Below are 22,567 nucleotides of genomic sequence, written 5' to 3'. Positions count from 1 at the left end.
TCAGATTGCAAAATAGTTTACGTGTGGAACAAGGCCGAACAGCCAAAACTCTCTTCAGTAGGCACAATCCATCAGGCCTTCCTGTGTAAACTCTTACCATAGTGATTCCCAGACTCCAAATATCGGATTTGACGCTGTATCCCTTTTGGTTTAGTTCTGGGTTGATTCTTTCAGGCTGGGGTGGAGGGAGGAAGAGATAGAACACATATAGTATTATATTTAGTTGCCCAAGTTGTAAATCCCTCAGCTGATGGGAAAAGAAGACTCTCTCGACTTCTTGTATACATGCAAATGAATGAAGGTGTATTCAGTGTGTAACTGCTGTCTTAATCTGATTTTTGTTAAGAGTAGCCTTCCCCAACTTGGTGCCCTCCAGATGTTTGGGACTGAAGCTATTATCAGCCCAACTTGGGAGGGCACCGCGTTCAGGGAAGGCCAGTTAAGATGATGTGCTTGGTTAATCTTCAACATCATAACAGGGAGCATGAATCTGGGAGCCAGTCAAACACATCGCTGGTTATGAAATAAGTCAGGATGGCAAAAAGAATCAATATGTGCTGGTTCCCTTGCTACCATCACCCCACTGAACCTTCATCACGCTCTGCCATCTTTCATCATCATCATCATCATTTTATTATTGTACCCCACCCCACCGGACTGGGTTACCCCAGCCACTCTGGGCAGCTTCCAGCGTATAAAAACATAATAAAGCATTAAACACTTCCCTATACAAGGCTGCCTTCAGATGTCTTCTAAAGGTTGTATAGTTACTTGACATCTGATGGGAGGGCGTTCCACAGGACGGGTGCCACTACTGAGAAGGCCCTCTGCCTGCATCTCCCATAAGCAACTTATTTTCTTATACAGTGGTACCTCTACTTACGAATTTAATGCGTTCCAAATGCACATTCGTAAGTCGAATGCACATTCGTAAGTCGAATCCCATAGGAATGCATTGGGAGAAAAAAATTGTAAGTCAAAGCAACCCCATCTAAACATTCGTAAGCAGAAAAAATCCTATCTAAACCGCATCCAAGATGGCGGACGTAGCTCCGTTCGTAAGTAGAAACATTCGTAAGTAGAGTTATTCGTAAGTAGAGGTACCACTGTATAAACAAAAACGTTATTTCGTCACAAGCGATTTTAATTAAAGAGCCAACACAAGTGTAAACGGACTGGGTGAAAGGCCATTTGAAATGCTGTTGCCACACTGGCCCCGGGAAATGGAGGAGCCCCAGTTTGCTTAAGAATGCAAGCAGAGCAGAGAAGGACAACCTAAACAAAAAAAAATGAACCCACAAAATATCTTTTTTGTTTCGGTTTTTGTGCCCAACAACCTGCAAGTACAGAGGGAGACAGTCCATCTAAACAGTCTTGCAATAATGGGGCGGAATTTAACATCACACTCTTCTGGGAGTTTTGTCAGTGAAAGCAGTTTGGCTTGCCAGACAGAATGATCCCCCCCTCTCCTTCCAGGACATGCAGCAGGTCTGGGGGTGCTCTCCCCTGGCCAATTTCAGCAATTGGGGAGGGGGAGATCCCATTGCACAAGTGGAAGCCCTTCTGAAAAGGAGAAACAAAAACCTTCCCCCATACAGGTAAAAAGAGTCAGGAAGTACAGTGAACTTTCCCCGGTATTTTGGACTTACTGCCATGTAAGGCTTGCAGCCAGCATCCATCGTCTTGGCCACGGAATCCACGAGGTAACCGCTGATTCCAAAGTCACACATTTTCACCTGCCCCAGTGTGTTGATCAGTACGTTGGAGGGCTTGACATCTGCAAGGTGGAATGCACAGAAAGCAATGTTGCTTGCAGTCGTGTTGCAGCAGAAATGGAAGAGGACAAACATGTGCCACCAGAGGGCACCATCATACATTTCACTTGTCAGCTTTGAGAACCACAGGAGATAAGAAAATAATGTCTTTTCCCAGGCTGTAGAGGCCAGGGACAGAGAGCCTGCCACCATACGGAAGTTGGACTCCTACCCAGTAGGAAGTCCCAAAACAGGGGTACAGGTTTAAGTAGAAGTCACAAGGGCCAAACAGAGATGCAGGTTCCGTTCTGGCTCACTGTTAACCATAGTTAAAGAGACCAGGAGCCATGGGCGTACCCAGGAACAAATCTGGGGGGGGGGGGGCAAGCCATGGTCATCCAGCTTGTGACATTTCAGCACGGAAAAGGCGAATGAAACCAAAATTTTATTATATATAATTATAGCAGTGTTTTATTACGGTAGTTATTACAATTATTTGCTTGATTTTTTAAAATTTCTATTCTAGTTACATGTCTTATACTAATATCATTTTTCTTGGGTTTGAAGAAAATGTTGAGGTTTGTTTGGTGCGGCCTTTTTACGTACCTGGACTAAACAAACCGGCAGTTGTGTGGTTATAGTAATGCATATACAGTCCTGCCACCATGTACACTGGTTAAAGCAGACTACTGTGCTACACAAACTCTTCACCCGGGAACAAAACTGAATTCAATAACCACATCTTTTAAAGATGTAGGAAAATTAAGGAGTACTCTCACCGGAAGAGAGTACGGTAGGGTGCCCCTCTTTCCCTCAGAAAATGTTGAAGATTATGGTGTTAAGCGACCCCCAAGCTACATCTCCTCCTGGTGGTCATCTAGTCCTGCCCCCTGTAATGCAAGAACATGCACCTATCCCATATGGGGATTGGGCCTGCAAAAATTTGGCTTTATCAGCACTACTATCCTGCCAACCAATAATATGCAGCTTGCCCAAACGGGGATTGAACCTGCATCATAGGGGTTATCAGCACTATTATCCTGTCAACCCAGGAATAGTACCTCAAAGTTTGGATGGGACCCTGGGGGTCATCTAGTCCAACCCCCTGTACCGCAATAATATGCAGCTTTCTCATATGGTGAAAGAGCAATTGCCAAAACAAATCTGATAAAAGGGGCCCGAGGCTATGCACAAAGAGGGGGTAGGGTAGGGTAGGATTAGGGTAATTTAGCTGCTGGCTACAAACTGCCAAGCCCTTAAGCAGCAGTTCAGCCCAACACAGGACTGCACGGCGATCAGGGAAACAAAGAAACTAGGATTAGAGTGATTTAGCTGCTGGCTAGAAAGGGATTTAGAGGGAACCTTTACGATGCAAAAACCAACAGAGGTGACCCAGCAATCCTTCCCTGTCCCAGGGAATGGTCCACACTGAGGATGAACACTGCAACTCCGCTCTCCGCTGCCGGCTGTTTTTTTTGCTGCGTGGGAGCTCCCCCCCCCTTTTTTTGCTTCTCTAGGGAGGGGCAGCTGCACCCCCTGCCCCATGCTGGGTACACCCATGCCGGGAGCCAGCATTAAGAACCCATGCTCCTTCTCCCTGGAGCACAACCACTGTCTTTCTTTTAACCATGGTTAGCACCAACATTTAGCAACAGTTATACCAGCCAGATTGCCCAAGGCTTACGTAAACCCTGGTTTATTCTATGGCAGGGAAGGAGACTTAGGAGAGCTAGTGGTCAAATTTATGCCAGGCATTAAAAAAAAAAAAAGCTCAGCAACTTTGGCTCATCCTCCCCCCCAAAAAGCTCAACAATTCTGGTCAATCCAATTGGTAAATCACTGCCAGTTTATTTATAGTGGGAGTAGACCACAGTCTCTTGGAAGTCGGACATGAGTGATTTATGCTTAATGCTAAGCCATGTTTTAGAACTATGTGCAGAATGAGCATCTTATCCAACCACCGTTTAAAACAAACTATGGTTTAATGTGATTGAGCTCAAAAGTTCTGACAGCACTCCTCCCTGATCGCTGATGAAACAAGTCAGAGTTTAGCTTGTCTGACATCTAAACTGGAGGTTTCCTTCCTCCAAACAAACAAATATACGTGGTGTTTTTTTAAAAAAAAAGTTAAGAAAACCTATGTTTTTTATAAAAAAAAAAAGTTAAGAAAACCTATGTTTGAGATAAAGGTGAGTCTTGGGGCTGAAGAGATAGAAGACTACTGGTTGAGAGTTATATGTGACAGTAGCCATTGTCAAATCCCATAGTAATGCTGTCTGCGGACAAACGCCAGCTCCCTCAGCCTGAAAGCGGAGATGAGCGCCGCACCCCACAGTCAAATTCGACTGGACTTAACTGGGTCCTTTACCTTTGCCTGTATGATGATGATATGTAAGCATTTGTGTGCTTTTCTTAAGTGATCAAGGCACATACATTACTTGGACCCAAAGTTGCAGAAGCAGATAGTCCTTTTGCCCGATTTCAGGTAATATCCCCATCACTGAAGCGCCTCCACTCTAGCGCAGGCCCTGACTCTGCAAGTGAGGCTGCTTGTGAGACACAGGAGACTGGAAGGGATTGGGGGGGGGGGAATCCACTGCGGTAGCAGTGCTCCATTTTGCATCGCTTTGGGTCCAATCCATTATACCTCAGTAATCCTTACAACCGCAATGTACAGGTAGGCCAATTCCATTATCTCAGATGCAGGTGGGGATGCCGATGTAGGGAAAGTACCAAAACGGGCATTTGGCAAAGCCAATACTGAAAGCAATACTCTCCGAAAATAAGACACCGTCTTATATTTATTTTTCCTCCAAAAAACACACTATGACTAATCTTCAGTGGATGTCTTATTTTTTCCCTCCTCCTCCTGCCACGGCCGGCATTGCTGCTGCGCCTATCGCTATGTCTTATTTTTGGGGTATGGCTTATATTCCTTGAATGCTTAAATGTCCTGCTATGGCTTATTTTATGGCTATGTCTTATTTTCGGAGAAACAGGGTACTGGCCAGGTCAAAAACAGCTTCCTGAGTTGTGCCTGGAAAGAGCATGGGTGCTAAGTACCCTCTGCCGTCAGGGAGAAGAAGTCTTGTTCGCTGATGCAGCTTCAAACTAACCTAAAGAACTAGCACTCTACACAGCGCTCTTCGACCATTTTCCAGAACCAAGAATTGTTATGGCGTCCAACTCTGGTAGCACTTACCTCGGTGAATTACAGACAGCTTACTGTGTAGGTGCTCTAACGCTTTCACAATCTGGAAAAAAAGGAACAGGGACAGACAGATAAGAACTAGCTGCAGCTGGCTGAAGCAGAAGTATTCTGCTTCGCTCCTTCCTCCCAGGCCACAGGTTAGATCTCCTTTCAACACTTAACCAGGCTGGAGACAGTCTAGGTTGGGCGTTTGGGCAATTAACAGGCAGGAGAGCGCTGAGCCTGCAGTCTGGCACCAGGGTGATAAAACATGATTCATACTATTCATTGCTCTTCCAACGCCCTCTTTGCAGTGTGCTCAAAATAAAACACTGATGTAACAACCTTCGAGGGATCACAGTGTTCAAGCTTTGGGCATCACTATTTAGGAAGTTTTGATGGCTGAATTCCAGCAGTTCTAAATTCCAAAGGACCTTGGAATTCCAGGTTATACACCCAGTATACTGTGTCTCCAAAACACATCTTCTAAGAGGCAAAGTACACAAAAAGAAAGGAGCCCTGGGATTGTTCCTCACCTGCAGAGGAAAAATATTGTTTTCCTTCACAGGTAAGAAAGGAGTTGAAGGGGGAAAGTTCCCCGTAGCAGAAAAATGGCTCGGGGAAACAATTAAGCATCCCCTCTCCAATGGCAATCTGCGATCAAGCCACCAGTCCCTCATCCTCAGGTAACTTTCAGTTTTTGAAAATAAAGTCATAGAACAAACGGGTATTTTCATTGCATGTCATTTGGCCCTCAGCTCACCTCTCTCTTAACATTTCCCCACAGGGCTCCCTAACCCCGCTTTGCAAAACAAATTCTGGCTCTTCTCTCATGAAGGGCTTTCCAGGCTACTTTTAGGAAGATGTGGCTCATAAATACCAGGGATAAGCCCTAAAAGAGAAGCCAGCTGCTATTCGTTCTCCATTTTCCCTTTGCAACTTCTTACATTTAACAGCTGACTGGCAGATGTGGGCTGCAAAGATGGAAAGGGAGCTGAATCCCCTTTGGAAGAGGATGAAAGCAAAAAAACAAAAAAACAGAAGCACTCACTGAGACAGCTATTTTTCCTAAGATGTCCTCCGGAATCGTCAAGCCTTTGTCAATGACTTGCTTGTAGAACTTGTCCAGTGAAGTGTCCATCAGCTCCATGCAAATCCAAACATCTCCCTAGGGAAAGGCAGAGGGAGAAGAATGGTGTTAATAATTCTCCACTCTGGAGTGCCAACTGCAAACAAGCACACACACACACACACCCGCTTCCAACAAAGTGTATGTGGCTTCCAACAAATTAAAACATTAAGCACAGTAAAACATCAAGCACTAAAAGCTTCCCTATACAGGGCTCTCGTCAGATGTGTTCTAATAGTTGTTTACTTCCTTGACATCTGATGGGAGGGCACTCCACAGGGTGGGCCAGGGCCGTCTTAACCATATCTGGCGCCCTGGTGCCAAGATCCCTCCGGTGCCCCCCGTGAGTGAGGCAGTCAGGAGGGGCGCGGGGAGCTGAGAGGCTGAATTCCAGTCTCGGCCACATGTTATCTCAGCCATTTCACTAACAATGTAAAATTAAGCTGCGTAGCTATTTTATTTTCTGAAGCTGCAGCATAGCACCACAAAGCTGACTCCCCTCTGACCACAGAAACATCGGGGCCTCAAGACTAACTTCCTTGAGGAAGGGAACAAGTCTGCTAAGCACAGCAGTAGCCAAGAAGGGCTATTTGAAGGATTATTTGGCCCATGTGAATTCCGTCCTCCAAAACAAATTCCAATTGGTGCAATGAGGAAACAGAAGCAGGATTTCAATTTCTGCAGTGATCGTTTTCACGCCAAGCAAAACACCAATTTAAAAAAGAAATCCGGAATTCTGGCACTAAACTTCGCTTTCCTGCTGTGTGGAATTTTGTTTTGCTTTTTTAGGAAGCAATGGGAAACACGAGGTGTTGGGAGAGGAAGAAGGGACATGGCACTGGAGAAAGGAGAAAAGGAAGTTACAAGCTGCCATACAGGTTGGAATCCCCATTTCATCAATAAAGTTAACACAGAAGGAAAAGGGCAGGGGAGCCAACCTTTTTAATCAACCGCTCTTTAACCATTTAACAGATTGCGTGCACCAAATGGAAGTTTTAAGAGAGAACCAAAAATTATCAATCAATATACTTTATTCGACCGATAGTCAGAACAAAAACATTTCACAATACAAAGATAAACATATAAAACTGAAGGCATCAGGAGGATACATAAAATATAAAAAATATAAAACTGAAGACATCAGCGGGATACATAAAAATATAAAACTGAGGGCATCAGCGGGATACATAAATGGGGTATGACCGCACTACTAAACCTCCTACAGGTAACCCACATCAAGACATTCGATTATACGTTTCCGACACTTGAGCGCCAGGAAAAGGAATTTAGCCACTGAGAAGGTTATTTTCCCAGTGGGCTTGTTTAGCAAATATGCTGCCTGCCGTTCTCTTGGTCGGGAACTAAACTGAGATAAATACGGGTCTATAAGATATTGCCTTAAATCATTATAAAAGGGACAACTCAGTAGAATGTGTTCTGTGGATTCTACCTCACCCAAGGCACAATGGCACATTCTCTGACCATATGGGACTCCTCCAAATCTTCCCCTCAAAACCGCCGAATCAAGGACATTCAGTCTAGCCGCAGTAAGTAGTCTGCGGTATTCCACGTAGTGGATATCCGCCAGGTAACGGGCTGGTGCAGACCGATACACCTGCTCCCCTAAAAACATCCCAGATTTCACACGGGCTATGTCCTCCTGTCTGGCGATATCCCCCAATCTCTGAGCGATCATCGCTTTAGCGCGACTGAACGTCATGGACTCAATATAAAGGGAGGACAGACCGCACTTTTGCACTTCCTCTACCACTTCCCTTTCCCATGGAGATTTAAAATTATCCCTCAGAATCAGGGGGGCCAAACCCATCGGTCTGAAACATAGTTTGAGCCATAGCCATAATTTCGCTTTCAGGGCCACATACGTAAAGGCTTGGCAACCGGTCTCCAATCTCATGATCGCACCCGCAACAGAAGGGGGGATCCTGAGAATGGCCCTGAGGAATTGTGATTGGATGGATTCCAATCTTACAAAGTCCCTACGCGTACCCAAGGCAATGCCCACCAAAAGTAGTGGGAGAACTTTCATTTTAAAGAGTCGCAGGGCAACATCCACTGTTTGTGCCTGTTTCTTGGAGTACAGGGATCTAATCAACAGAGCTGCTTTAGAAGCATTTGCGGCTATATATTCTCTGTGTGCCAAGAAGGACCTGTTTGATCGAACTATCTGACCCAGGTATTTGAAGCAACTAACCTGCTCTATGGGAATACCATTAATTGACCACAAATTAGGTTTTGGTCGAGCAGCAAAGACCATTATTTTGGTCTTGGCATAATTAAGATGGAGCTCGTGTTGGGTCACGTATTCATGAAGAGCTCGAAGCATCCTCCTTAACCCAATGGGGGAGGTAGCTAAAAGGGCGGCATCATCCGCATACAGGAGGACATTCAAGGCTCTACCTGCTAATTTTGGCGGGTGGAAAGCAGCATTGGTCATATGGGCCACTAGTGAGTTAATATAGAAATTAAATAGGGCAGGGGCAAGCAAGCAGCCCTGTCTTACCCCTCTAGTGGTGGCAACCGGATTAGAGACTAGCCCCTTGCCATCTAGCCTAATTCTCAGGAAGGTATTTGTATGCAGATTCATAATCAGCAAAAGGAGGCGGCGGTCAATAGACGTCGCTGCCAGTTTTGTCCATAGCTGGTTCCTGGGGATTAGATCAAAGGCCTGCTTAAAGTCGATAAAGGCGACATGGAGGGCTTTTAGGCCTTTGCCAGCATATTTGTCGGCCAGATGGTTCAGGATTAGAATTTGGTCTGTTGTCGATCTTCCAGGGCGGAAACCCGCTTGTTCCTCTGCGATAATATTATTGCTCTCCATCCAGATCGTTAATTTATTGAGCAGAAACCTTGAGTAAATCTTCCCGATAACATTCAGCAAGCTGATTGGCCTAAAATTGGCCGGGTCAGTACGCGGCCCTTTCTTATGTATTAATACAATCAGTGCTGAGTTCCAGCTTGGGGGGAACTTCGCTGTTTTATTTATATGAGTATAAAGTGCTGCTAGGAGTGGGCACCACCAATCCTTATTAGCTTTGATAACATCAATGGATATAAGGTCATCTCCGGGTGCCTTGCCCGCCTTAAATTGGTCTATAAGTGTTTCCACTTCAGAGTAGGTAACTGGGTCCCACTCAGGCATGGGGGCCAAATCTGGTCTTTCTCCGCCAGCAGCATGGGCTGCATATAAATCAGCGAAAAAGCTCTCCCAGGTGTCAGCTGAAATTTGGGGTTCTATCCTTATCGACGGTCTGCCCAGATATTGGGAAATTTGATACCAAAAGGAGGAGGGATTTCTATTCTCTGCAGCTTTTAGAAGGTTGTTCCAGTTGTTTCTTTCTGCCGCAAGCTTCTTATCCTTTAATAGAGCTTTATATTTTCTCTTGAGGTTCATAAGGTGACTACTAGGCACGGGATCATTTGATGCCCTATATGCCAAGAATTCATTATACAGATGGCTCTTAAAGTGTCTACATTCCTCATCGAACCACTTTTTATGAGGGAAATGATTACTATTCATTACCGGAACCCGAGCCATAGATGGTTTTAGCAGATCTACTAGCTTATCATATATTGGCAGTGGCTCATCTGCCTGGATAAGGGAGTCCCTTGTCGCTTGAAGTTGGTCAGACCAAAGGAATTCATTTACCTGTTGGGCCATTTTGTCGGTCCATTTTGAGGCAATAGGCCTCATCTGCAGCTGATTGTTTGTTAAAGGCACACAGGAATACGTGTCCAGATTTCCAGCCAGGGTCAGGGAAAGTTCTAAGGGGAAATGATCACTTTCCAGCCTTGTTACCACCTTAAAGTTAGTGATTTTGGGAATCAACTCTACTGATGTCCAGATAAAATCAATGGTAGAGGCTCGGGAACCTGACCAGAAAGTAAATTCAGCTGGGTAATCAGAACTAAGAGCTCCGTTTAACAGATGAAAATTAAGGGCCAACAAGGTTTGCCTGCATTTAAGGCCTGCATATGTGGCAACACTGTCTTTGAAGTTCCTGGGTAAAAGGTCTGTAGTTAGGATGGATAATGGAGGGTATTTCTTGTATTTAGTAAATAAGGATTTATCAGAGTAAGACAATCGGCCATTAAAATCTCCTGCGACCAGGAAGGTGGCTTCAGAGTATTTATCGAGGAGAGTTTCGAGTGTCGACTGAATTTCCTTCCATCTCTGGTCAACCAGATTTTTCTTATAAACTGGGTGCAGGTAGACATTGATTACCACAAACACTTCCTCTGCTGTTTGTAGCTTTACACCTAGCATGGATGACGATTGGATGTCGATTTGTTCCGCCTGGAGATTTAAGGCCAAGGAGACAAAGGTAGCCAGCCCACCTTGCAGCCTACCTGGTGATGACGGATTCTGTTTTGCACTCAGGTAGAAGCCCTTATACCCTGATAAAAAGAAGTCCTCACAAGCCCATGTCTCCTGCAGTAAAAGGATACGGTTGCTTTTTATGTAAGCAACAAAGGATGGGTCCATCAACTTAGGTTTAATACCAGCTACATTCCAGGATAAGAAAGTAAGTGACCTCCTGGTCACCCCTTTGGGTCATGCTGGCCCTTGCGGAATCTGCTCAGAGAAATCCACCCGGGAATGCCTGCTACAAGGGGGAGCAATAGGCTGGAAGAAGGAAGTAATTGTAGCTTGCTTGCCAGACAGTTTCCGAGCCTCACTTACTGCAGCAACAGCCAAAGACTGGGGCTTAATTATTGGTAACTGCAGGGGTAAGTCCTGATGCACAGGGGTATCACTTAGTGACAGATCCATGGCCTCTGCATCTAAGGTGGAGGGAGATGGACCTTTTAGGTCAACAGTTGCTGTAGGGAACATGCAATGTAAGGCAGGTGGAAGGCAACCTTTTCGGTTTGCCTCCAAAAGGGCGTTCAGCCGTGCCACAGCTTCCGAGTTTGACCAAAGGGCTGTCGAATCTCCCACTGGTTCCTGCACAGGCTTAGCATCCCCATGGAATGTACTGCCATATTGAAGATTGGGGGTTATTAAAGCAGGCTCCACTTGGGCTTCAGTAGGATGGTCTAAAATTGGGGGGGGGATTCATCTTATTTATATGGGCATGGTCTTCTGAGTTACGGAGCCAGAGCAACAACTCGTCCAATCTGTCCGTTATCTCTGTTCGTTCAGATTTTGGCAGGTGGGAAAAGGATAGAAGTAATTCATGCTCTATGGAATTCTCCAAATGGGTAGCCTTCGTCAGTGGCGGAAGGGGGAACCAAAAATTATTATTATTATTACACTTATGTTCCAACTTTTCTCCAAGGTGGCATATCTTCCCCTCTCCACAACAATCCTGTGAGGTAGGTTTGGCTAAGAGACTGTGACTGGCCAAGGTCACCCGGTGAGTTTCATGGCTGAGTGGTGATTTGAACCCTGGTCTCCCAGGTCCTAGTCCAGTGGTGGCCCAACTTGGCCTTCCAGCTGTTTTTGGACTACAACTCCCATCATCCCTAGCTAACAGGATGAGTGGTCAGGGATGATGGGATCTGTAGTCCCAAAACAGCTGGAGGGCCAAGTTGGGCCACCACTGTCCTAGTCCAACACTCTAACCGCTACGCCATACTGGCTCCCGGTATGCACTTCCTGTACTATTCAGTCTCTGGAGTGGTTGAGAAGGTAGATATTTCTGTTAGCCCTCTGCAGATACCTTGCTCTGCTTTCCTACTTGTGAGCTAGCTAACATTACCACCCAGTATTACTCAACTACGGTCTTGCACATATACTAAAAGAACGATCCGTGTTCAGTGGGGATATGCACAAGTGGTATAGCAGGAGCTTGGCATGCAGAAGGTTCAAGGTTCAATCCCCTGAATCAGGAAGCAAGGGATGGAGCCCGACTGAGACCCTGGACAGCCACTGTAAGTCAGAATAAACAGCACATACTATGATCTGGTTGTTGTTGTTTTTAAAAAAGAAGGCTATTTCCTATGTACAGTGGTACCTCTAGTTATGAACTTAATTCATTCCGGAGGTCCGTTCTTAACCTGAAACTGTTCTTAACTAGAGGCATACTTTCGCTACTGGGGCCTCTTGTTGCTGCCACGCCGCCAGCACACGATTTCCATTCTCATCCTGGGACAAAGTTCTCAACTCGAGGTAACTCTTCCAGGTTAGCGGAGTTTGTAACTTGAGGTACCACTGTACTATGAAGGACTGCAGCCCAAATGAAGGACACAAGAGGAGACCCATGAAGCCATACCTCTCGAAACAGCGCACCATAGAAAGTCACGGTGAAGTGGCAGTCTACTGTCCTCATGGAGATATCCAGGTCCATCAGCAGTCTCTTCTGCTCCTGGCTGTTCACTGTCGCTCGGATTCGCTGAAAGAAAGACTCGTTTTCAGCTTTCGCTCTCCTCCTCCCCTGAGCTGTGTGAATTTCATCCAAGAACTCACTGACCAGGTACAAAAAAAAGTGACTTCGCTTGGGTCATTTCACCAAGCAAACGTCAACAGCGCCGCCTCCGTTTTCCTAAGGCAGCTTCACCTCCGCAATGCTCCATACTTTACAACAACGAAAAGGCAAATTGTTGTGGCCTAACAGTTAAAAGCAAGGAAGCCTCAAACCTAGGTAAATCTCACAACCTAAAAATGGATCGCGGGAGCAGCCACAGAAGCTCAAGCCAGCACAGATGTTGACTTGGGAAACCCTGACTCCCGAGGAACTCTGGTTATTAATGGCAAAGTAGTGCTTTAGTGGCAATGGATAATAAGACCTATGCACACTTACCTGGGAGTAATTCCCATTGAAACTAGGGAGACTTACTTCTGAGCAAACATACATAGGCTTAGGCTGCAAGTGTCTCATAACAGGCACCCCAAATTAGAGGCCATGCTTGCACATTGCTTTTTTTTCTTTAAGCCTCTTTTGTGCCTCTGTGAAATGGGGATAATAATGCTTACCTACCTCACAGGCGTAATTTATGTCTGGGAAGCACTGTGAGATCCTCGGATGTGAGGTGCTATAGAAGGGCAAAGGATTATTGTTACTACAGAAGTGCTTTATCTCCTCTCTCTCTCTCTATCTCGCTTCTCTGCTTTTCCATCATTAACAAAGCTATGATGGTAGAACATTTGGTGGAGGGAAGCTACTGAAAGAGGCTCTGGTTTAGCAATACATCCCTCACCTGCCCCACTCTGGTGGTTCCTCTGATGCACCCAGCAAGGACTCTCTCATTCAGCTTCATGTCAAGAACAGGTGTGTGTGTGTGTGTGTGTGTGTCACACATACATATATAGATATAGGTATAGATACACACAGCCCTACATGCCTAAACATGCCCACCAATATTAATGTACACAGGAGGCCCCTGGTTACCTAAAAGGGTTTACAGTGGTACCTCGGTTTAAGTACACAATTGGTTCCAGAAGTCTGTACTTAACCTGAAGCGTACTTAACCTGGTGAACTTTCCCACTGAAAATAATGGAAAGTGGATTAATCCATTCCAGACGGTCCACGGCGTACTTAACCTGAAGCGAACTTTCCCACTGAAAGCAATGGAAAGTGGATTAATCTGTTCCAGACGGGTCCGCAGAGTACTCAACCTGAAGCGTACTTAACCCAAAGTATGAGTGTAATTGGTTCTGGAAGTCCATACTTAACCTGAAGCGTACTTAACCTGAAGCGAATTTTCCCATTGAAAGTAATGGAAAGTGAATTAATCCGTTCCAGACGGTTCTGCGGAGTACTTAAACTGAAAGTATTCAAACCGAAGCATACTTAAACCGAGGTATGACTGTACATCGAAGCTCCTGTGAAGCTTCAGATCAACTTCGCCCTACACGGCCATAAAGCTCAACCAGTATTTTGAATATTTTAACCATAATGGAAGACTGGTCACAAACTGTAGTGGATTCCCAGGGCATTGTTTGCATTAACCATGGTAATCTGTTGCCTCTGTGCTAAGTGAACCATGGTTAAAGGTAACTTCCATACGTCTCCAGCCTTTTTGCTTGCAAGACAACAGGCATGCCTTGCTGGTGTCTCCTTATTCATGCCCTGCACAACAGCAGAACTTAGCTCAGCAAGCTAAACGATGGTTTTACTATACAACTGGGATCCTAAAAAAAGGTTTAACGGACTGAAATGTAGTTAGCACTAACCAAGATGAAATCATTTTTTTTCAGTGGTCCATGTGTCAAAATCCCTGGGAGGCAGTAGTACCATGTGCTGGGGTGTAAAACAGTTTGGCACCATGGACCAGATGGGGGAAATGTAGGTTATAGCTGCTCATTCCTTGGATTAACAGTGAGCTAACCATGGTTAGTACCCTCTTCAGAGGGCTTCTGTAACCATATTTGACACAGGTGCCAGTACCTGCCACTGTCCCAAAGGCCCATGATACTTTTTTTACAGCTTTTAGAAAGGAAATGAGAATATCAACCAACATTTCCAGTTTGTAGGATCATCAGCTTCAGTGGGACATGCCAATATAAGCAGAAGTAAAACTTTCCCCCAAGAGTTTTAATCCACTGAGAATGTGAAACGGTTTGGAATAAAATGATTCCTCCCACCTCTTTCCGATTTGAAGATTTCAAAATTAAAGTCTTTCGTTAAAACTGAAACCCAGTTTGAAAAATCATTATAAACAAAACATTTTAGTAATACCTAATTAAACATGGCCCTCTATGAAATACATGCTTGCAAGTACTTGAAATAGTAGCCATCCACAAAGCTCATATACTTACAGGTTTGGTTTTGCTCCAGTGAGGACTATCTAACATGGAAATACATCGGGCTCTAATGTTTTACAACATCCTAACCGAGAATAAGGCAATTTACGTCTTCGACCAGCTCTTTGGGCTCAAATATGGACAGAAAAGGTTGGAGCCCACCTTTGTCAATTTCCATTGAAATAAATGGGACAAAGTCAAGTCAACCAAGTTCAACTGTTCGGCTGCAATCCAATGCACACTAACCGGGGGGGGGGGGAGTCTCCATGAACTCATTGGGACTTGCTTCTAAATAGATGTGAACAGGGTTGTGCTGTCCATCTGGACCCAGCCCAAAGACAATATTGGCTGATAATAAAGACCATAACCAAACCACTGTGTTAGGGAACAGGAGTAAGCATACATTAATAGATTGCTATCAGAGTGGAATTCATGCCTAAAGGCAGATTGCAAAGATTAAGAAAACCTGTCCTACTGACAATATGTCAAAGGCCCAGTTCTGATAGCCATGTCTCAGCTTAGTTAAGTGTCACGACCGGGCACGTGGTCTCTTCATACCGCAGCTTAAGTCAAGATGTGATCATCCAAACACACTCAAAAGATGTATACTAACAAAATGCATTCATATGCACACCTGTACACCAACTCTTACACCCCCTAGTTCAGTTCACACAAGACAAGCTGAGAGCAGATGCAAATAGCCCTCAACGTTGAAAAGTACTGCTCCCTCATTTTGAAAGCAATCGTCCTGGAGAGACTCAACACATTTTAAGGGAAAGCCAAAACAATCAAGTTACAAGAGTCAAGAGGCCTGGAATCAGACCAATGATTCACCTAGTCAAACACCCCAATTCTAACATGAGCCAGCATAGGAGCCAACTCCTAGGGGCTGTGGGGGCATTGCCCCCCCTAAAATATATGAGGGGCTGCCCCCCACCCCAAGTTGATGGGTATTGCCATTCAAATAGTGTGTGTGATCAGTTATACAAGGCAGGCTTACCTCCCCTGCCCCCCACCCATATTTTATTCAAGTTGGCACCCCTGTAAGGCTGATCTGGAGGAGTTTTTGTAAGGCTGATCTGGAGCACAAACAGGTGGTAATTGGGTGGGAAACATGACCACGTATTTCAACCCTAAAATCTACTCCAAATCCAAAGCAAGAATGAAAAGTTTAATTCTTAAATATAAAAATATAACTAGCGGAATGCAAGGCAATTTTGTGGTTTGACCCAATAGATGGCAGCTAGGATGCAAATGTCTTAGGGTGCAATTCAACGTCATGCTATGCTGAATGTTCCATCTGCGCAAGCAATTCAGCTTGCCAGTTAGAACGATTTCCCACTCCTGCTGTTCTGGGGGTTCTCCCAACCAAGAGCCAATTGGGGGGGGGGCAAAGCATGGAGGGGAAAGTGGCAAGAAGAAAGCCCTATTGGGAAAGCCCTTACGCTTGGCTTCTGATGACGGGATTCATAACTTAAGTCCCACCCCTTTACTCCAAATTACTGATGTCTGCTTAATTAAACACAATCCTCCGGTTCAGTGGAAGGAATCCGGAACAATCTTTGGGACTTCTTTAGATTTAATGAATGATCAAAGTTCAAGCTTGCTCTACCTGAATCCGGAATAAATCTTTGGGACTTCTTTAGATTTAATGAATGATTAAAATTCAAGCTTGCTCTACCCAAACCCCCAGAGTTTGGCTCGAGTCCTCCTACCAGGTCAGCACTTCAGTAAATACTGCTTTTACCGTTAAAAATCAATGAATCAGTTATCAAAGCATTTGTGCATGTGTGTTTGTGTATGTTTCTCTCGGTGTGTGATAGAGAAACACACACTCATCACACACACACACACACACACACACACACACACGTGTTGAAAAAGGTCAACAGCTGCTGGGAAGGTAGGGAGTTAATTTGGACGGATAATGTGTTCAAAGAAGGAATAACCACGGAGTCTACCTTCACTGCCATAATTTGCCCGCTGGGCATGTGGCGCATCATTTCTACCACGCCATATGCACCGCGGCCCAGTTCTGATATCGGCTCCAGGTCATCAGCTTTGACTTCAAAGTTCTGTGGAGAGATAAAGCCAAGAGAGCGTCATCAGGAGCCAAAAAGTGTAGTTATCCAATCATAATAATGCTTCCATTCGTACCCCACTCATCGGACTGGGTAGCTCCATTTCTAACGTGTCCAAACTGGCAGCTTCTCGATGGATTACTTAGCTCTGAATTTCCAAATCCTGTGCATACAGAGCAGGCTTGTAAATAAGCCCACAGTAGTTACGAGTCTATTAGGCTGGAATTCTGTGCTGGCGACAGAGGGAGGAAGTTCCCTTCTCCACACACAGAAGCTCCCAGGTTCAATCCCCGCCATCTCAGGGCACGGCTGGGAAGAGAGTCTTGCCTGGAACCCTGGAGAGCTGCTGCCAGCCAGTGCAGAAAATACTGAGCTAGGTGGACTAGCTGAAGAAGTGTGCATGCACACGAAAGCTCATACCTATGACAAACTTAGTTGGTCTCTAAGGTGCTACTGTAAGGGGAGAAAAATTTTGTTTCAGTATTTTCTAACTTCCTTTTGCGCCGCGCCTTTCAGGCACGGGTCAATGCTTTGAAGCTCTTTGGGTGGTTTTTTTCCCTCCCTGAATCGGAGCAAGTGTCAATCTGCAAGAAACCCTATTGCTCCGATTCAGCAGTAAAACGCAGGTTTTCGCAGGCAAAGCTCCGGAACTACCACCCCCCAAAAATAAAAAAAATCCCTACCTGGACACAGAGCCCTAAAGTGCAGACCTGGGGCTAGAAATGTGGCACAATAATCTGGATGAGGCTTCAGTATAAAGCAGTATGACCTTCTACTCAACAGGTGGGAGTAGAAGAGGCCAAGCTGAGGATGCGCTTCCCTTCCTTTGCAGACAGCAGAGAAACCAAACCAGACTAGCCGAGGAGGAAGGGAGAGGTCTGACCCTACTGCGCCAGCCTGCAATTGCTGGCTGCTGGCTTTTTCCCCATGCAAGGCTGATCTGGAGCACCAACCTATCCTTACTTCTTCAAAAGCGCTTGGATGGATTTTATTATGCCATTCAAGTTTTGAAGATGGGGGCAGCACCTCTCTTACGGGCATGGGTAATCGTTTCTTTAAATGGGGCATTGCTTTAACCAGGGGGCCAGTAAACCTTTTCAGCAGGGGGCCAGTCCACTGTCCCTCAGACCTTGTGGGGGGGTCAGACTATATGTTGGGGGGGGATGAACGAATTCCTACGCCCCACAAATAACCCAGAGATGCATTTTAAATAAAAGCACACATTCTACTCATGTAAGAACACGCTGATTCCCGGACCGTCCGTGGGCCGATTTAGAAGGCGATTGGGCCGGATCCGGCCCACGGGCCTTAGTTTGCCTACCCATGGCCTAACTGCAGTCACCTTGAATAGAGGGCTCAGGAATGCCTGTTTCTGCTTTCTGGTTGCTACTTCCGTGTTTGTCTCATTGCCCTGCATAGCTGCCAAGTCTCCCGTATTCCCCAGGAAACCCCCATTTTCCCAGCCGTTTCCCGCTGGCAGCCCGGATTTTAAAAAACCCCGTAAATCCCCCGGATTCTTATCGGCCCGGGGAGGCTCCTTCTGCGCATGTCTGGAGTCTCTGGACACGCACAGAAGCGATTTCTGGTGCTGCGGCCGTTTTGGAAATGGGCAGAGCATGCATAGAAGCAACTTCCGGTGCCACTCTGCCCAGTTCCAAAATGGCCACAGCGCGACTTCCGGTGTCGTGCCACGCCGATCCCGGATTTTTCAATCTGGGAGTTGGCACCTATGTTGCCCTGTCTTTAGCATTTTGTAGAATTCCTTAGTTTGCCTACCCATGGCTTTGACCGTGAACACTTCTACCACGAAACAGCAAGTCTATTTCTAGATTCCATAACTAGAAAACACTTTACTTAAAAAAATCAGTTTACTCAATGGGTTCGAAGTGTTTCCCCCTTCCGAGCAAATTTACGTCATTCCCCCTCCTGCACTGTTGTTCACTGGGGTAGGGGGAAACGTGCACACCTGCTGTGACTTTTGCACACACCAAGACAAAAGTTGGACACATTGGGTACACATTGCTTTCTATACCCACATTTTTATTTCCTCAGCTAGACGACAATAAGTTAAGTAGTTGGCACAGAAGGTTTGATCTCCTCATCTGCAAGGATGACGACCTGTCCCCATCCATCCCTTCCAGTTCAGATGCCTGGCTTGGCCATTGGGCCTATGCCTGAATTTTACACACTCCTCCCTTGTTTTCTAGTTGTAGATAAACTACTGTGGGTTTTCACATGTTGAGCCCTGAGAGGGAGAAACAGCTTTATTCTTCTGTGCCTTTAATTGCTGACAAAAGCAGTGGACCAAATTTCAGCTCTCTTTAAAAGACTGAGCTGGGATGAAGGGGAGATTGCGACAGCAAATGCATGTACAACTTATAGATCAAAATCTGCTTCCTCTAGGAACCTTTTTGGAACAGAAAGGCAGAAGGGAACCTGCTTTTCTTGGAACAAAGGCATTCTACATCAGACATCTCTTTGATACAATACTGGGTCATTGTGTTCCAGATGGCTCTCTCATCCCCTCCCATCTCCAAACACCAAAAGTGGCTGGCGGGGGGGGGGGGGGCTAGGTCTCTGAAAGGCAGACCTATAAAATGCTAATGAATTTACAACATTGCCAATAAATTAGCACTCTGCAGCTTAGGTGTGAGACTGCACAAAAGAAGCTCAGACAGCACTAGTGCCCATCTGTATCAGCCTTTACATCAATCCTGCTGCATTTTCCCTCTTCTAACCAAGAAAAATGTCACAGATTTGGTAAGAACAGGCCTTCAAGTAATACAGTACAGTTTGCTTCAGGTTAAGTACGCTTCAGGTTAAGTACGGACTTCCGGAACCAATTACACTCATACCTCGGGTTAAGTACGCTTCAGGTTGAGTACAGTCGTACCTCTACTTACGAATAACTCTACTTACAAATTTTTCTACTTGCAAATGGAGCTCCGTCCGCCATCTTGGATGTGGTTTAGATAGGATTTTTTCTACTTACGAATTTTTAGATAGGGTTGCTTCGATTTACGAATTTTTTTCTCCCAATGCATTCCTATGGGATTCGACTTACAAATTTTTTCGACTTACAAATGTGTGTTCGGAACACATTAAATTCGTAAGTAGAGGTACCACTGTACTCCGCGGACCCGTCTGGAACGGATTAATCCACTTTCCATTGCTTTCAATTGGAAAGTTCAAGTTCGCTTCAGGTTAAGTACACTTCAGGTTAAGTACGGACTTCCAGAACCAATTACACTCATACTTCGGGTTAAGTACGCTTCAGGTTGAGTACTCTGCGGATCCGTCTGGAACAGATTAATCCACTTTCCATTACTTTCAATGGGAAAGTTCGCTTCAGGTTAAGTACGCTTCAGGTGAAGTACAGACTTCCGGAACCAATTGTGTACTTAAACCGAGGTACCACTGTACCTGAAAAGGGATGTGGAGAATTCCAAATTAGAGAGGATGGGAGAAATAGTGATTGACCGATTGTTTAATTTCCATACCATTTAATATATTAAACACACATTAAGGCTAATAACTCGGGAGGTGTACATGGGGTGTTATCGGTTAAAATATGCAGCATTCAAGGATAAACATAGAATACTATGGAGATAGAATACTATGGAGAGGGGGATGGGAAGTCAATGGGTATATTAGAGGTATTGTTGATGGTAAAGTATGTAAACTTTTGAAAACTAAATAAAAATTATATATGTGCATGTATGTATGTATATGTATATGTATTATATATATATATATACACACACATACATACAGTGGTTTTTTCTAAAAAAATATTTAGAGGTACTCTCATTTTGAGTCAAGAAAATTACCAATTTATAGTTCAATTCGGGGGAAATAAATACAGTACTGTAAATGGACAAAAGTACAAAGATTCACAAAATGTTTAGGGGTATGCGTACCCCTGTGTCCCCCCAGAAAAAGTGTGCTCTTTCTCTCTCAATTCTTTTGGATCAGATCAACCCTGCAGCATCTTCTTCTTCTTCTTAAATGACCAACTAGAAGCCTATAGGAAGACACACAAACTCGACAAAAATGTGACAGCCCAACAGATTAAGCTTCACTACATCTGCAGCAACCGTGTGGCATGCAGACATGGGACATTTCAGAACACATGGAATTCCTCCTTTTGCCTTTATACCCAAAGAGCACTGATGAGCAACACGAACGCCTGATGTTCTGCTGACAAACTCGCATAATTCCTCTAAATAGGTGCAGTGGACCTGCTGGCACACCTTGACCAGGGCCGTCTCTAGGCCCGGGCTGGGTGGCGCAATGCCAGGGGGGCGAAGGGGCGCCGAACGGCTGGTGTCCGGCTGAGTGCGGCAGCCAGGAGCTCCATGCGAGGCGGCAAAAGCGATGGCACTAGCAGCGAGTTGCAGAACCAGCAAGACTCCTGCCTAGAGTGGCACCACGCGAGGAGTCACTCTGGTTCTGCAACTCTAAAGCTGTCGCTTTTGCCGCCTCGCATGGAGCTCCTGGCTGCCGCGCTCAGCGCTGCCTGCGCCCTGGACCATGAAGGCTCCGCAGAGAGCGTGGCCAGAGCCCACCCACCCGGCAGTTGAGCCAAGGAGGAGGAGAGCTGTTCGCCCTCCAGAGCACGGGGCTCCCCCTTCGGGCTCTAGAGACTCAGGAGCGGGAAGTTCGCTGGTCTTTGGGCCAAACCGTGTGCCCTGCGTGACTGCCCGCCCCCTATAGGGAATGTGGGGCAAGCTCCTCTCTGGACTCCCCCTTCCTAAAAAAAGGTCAACAACTCTGGGTCTGGGAAATGGGGTGGAGCGCCGGAGGGATCTTCGCACCACGGCGCCGGATATGCTTAAGACGGCCCTGACCTTGACACTTGTTTTACTAGCCGTCCCCCTGCCGTAAAAGTTGAATACTGGGTCTACTTGAAAATTACGGCCTTGAGAACAACGCCTTGTAGCTTTCTTGCTTAACAGCAGCGAGAGCAAGTGTTTGGAGGTAGCTGCTAATGCTAGCCAGAGCTTAGCAATAAGCATTTGGCGCTGAGCAACTGTTGCTATTAATATCAGTAAGCAGGTGCCTCTGTAGAGATGTTACATAAAAAGCTGGAGGGGGAGGGGGCTTGGGAAACGCAACCAGGCCTATTAATTTGGGTTATTCCTAAACGGAGCAGTAGGAGTCACTGGAGAATGAGGCAATCTGGTTTTCTTGCTATCTGATGCGTCTTGCTATCTGATGGTGACTCGCAAGACGAATTCATTTTGCGAAAAATTCGTCTTGCGAATTGCAGTTTCCTATAGGAATGCATTGAAATTTAATTACTGCGTTCCTATGGGCAAAAAAAGAAATTCCAATGCATTCCTATGGGAAACCGCAATTCGCAAGATGAATTTTTCGCAAAACGAATTGACTCGTGGAACGAATTACATTCGTCTTGCGAGGCATCACTGTAATCAAAAGATGCCCGTACATTTTAAATGGTACAAAAATGTATTTCAATATCCCACCCACCAAAGCCTGAGGACTTAAAAGATTTTTAATTTTTTTTTAATGAAAGTTGGTTTGAATCAGAGCTCTAGTTAACCAGCCATTAAATCCCACATGGAACAGACTTTTTGTGAGTCAGTTTGGGTTTCTCTGTACTGGTGGTCAAACAGCTGGCTTCCGTTTGATTTTGCAGCCATCTCACATGTGTCTTACATCTTAAACTATTAAAAATACGC

General features: G+C 45.5%; 1 protein-coding gene across 1 annotated transcript in view; it reads right to left on the bottom strand.

The window, feature by feature from the left end:
• Positions 1–22,567, bottom strand: part of MAP2K6 (mitogen-activated protein kinase kinase 6) — an 80,544-nt gene that overhangs the window by 14,773 nt on the left and 43,204 nt on the right. The window contains exons 4-9 of the mRNA XM_035104067.3: positions 16,743–16,856; positions 12,310–12,429; positions 5,996–6,112; positions 4,957–5,008; positions 1,650–1,777; positions 98–175 (exon numbers count right to left, since the gene is read on the bottom strand). Coding sequence (XP_034959958.1) covers positions 98–175; positions 1,650–1,777; positions 4,957–5,008; positions 5,996–6,112; positions 12,310–12,429; positions 16,743–16,856 — 609 coding nt within the window. The remainder of the gene's footprint in view (positions 1–97; positions 176–1,649; positions 1,778–4,956; positions 5,009–5,995; positions 6,113–12,309; positions 12,430–16,742; positions 16,857–22,567) is intronic.

The sequence above is a fragment of the Zootoca vivipara genome, chromosome 2 (assembly GCF_965207765.1).
Source record: "Zootoca vivipara chromosome 2, rZooViv2.hap1.1, whole genome shotgun sequence".
NCBI lineage: Eukaryota > Metazoa > Chordata > Lepidosauria > Squamata > Lacertidae > Zootoca > Zootoca vivipara.
The sequence above is the reverse complement of the archived record's forward strand: the minus strand, read 5'-3'. Positions and strand labels throughout refer to the sequence as shown.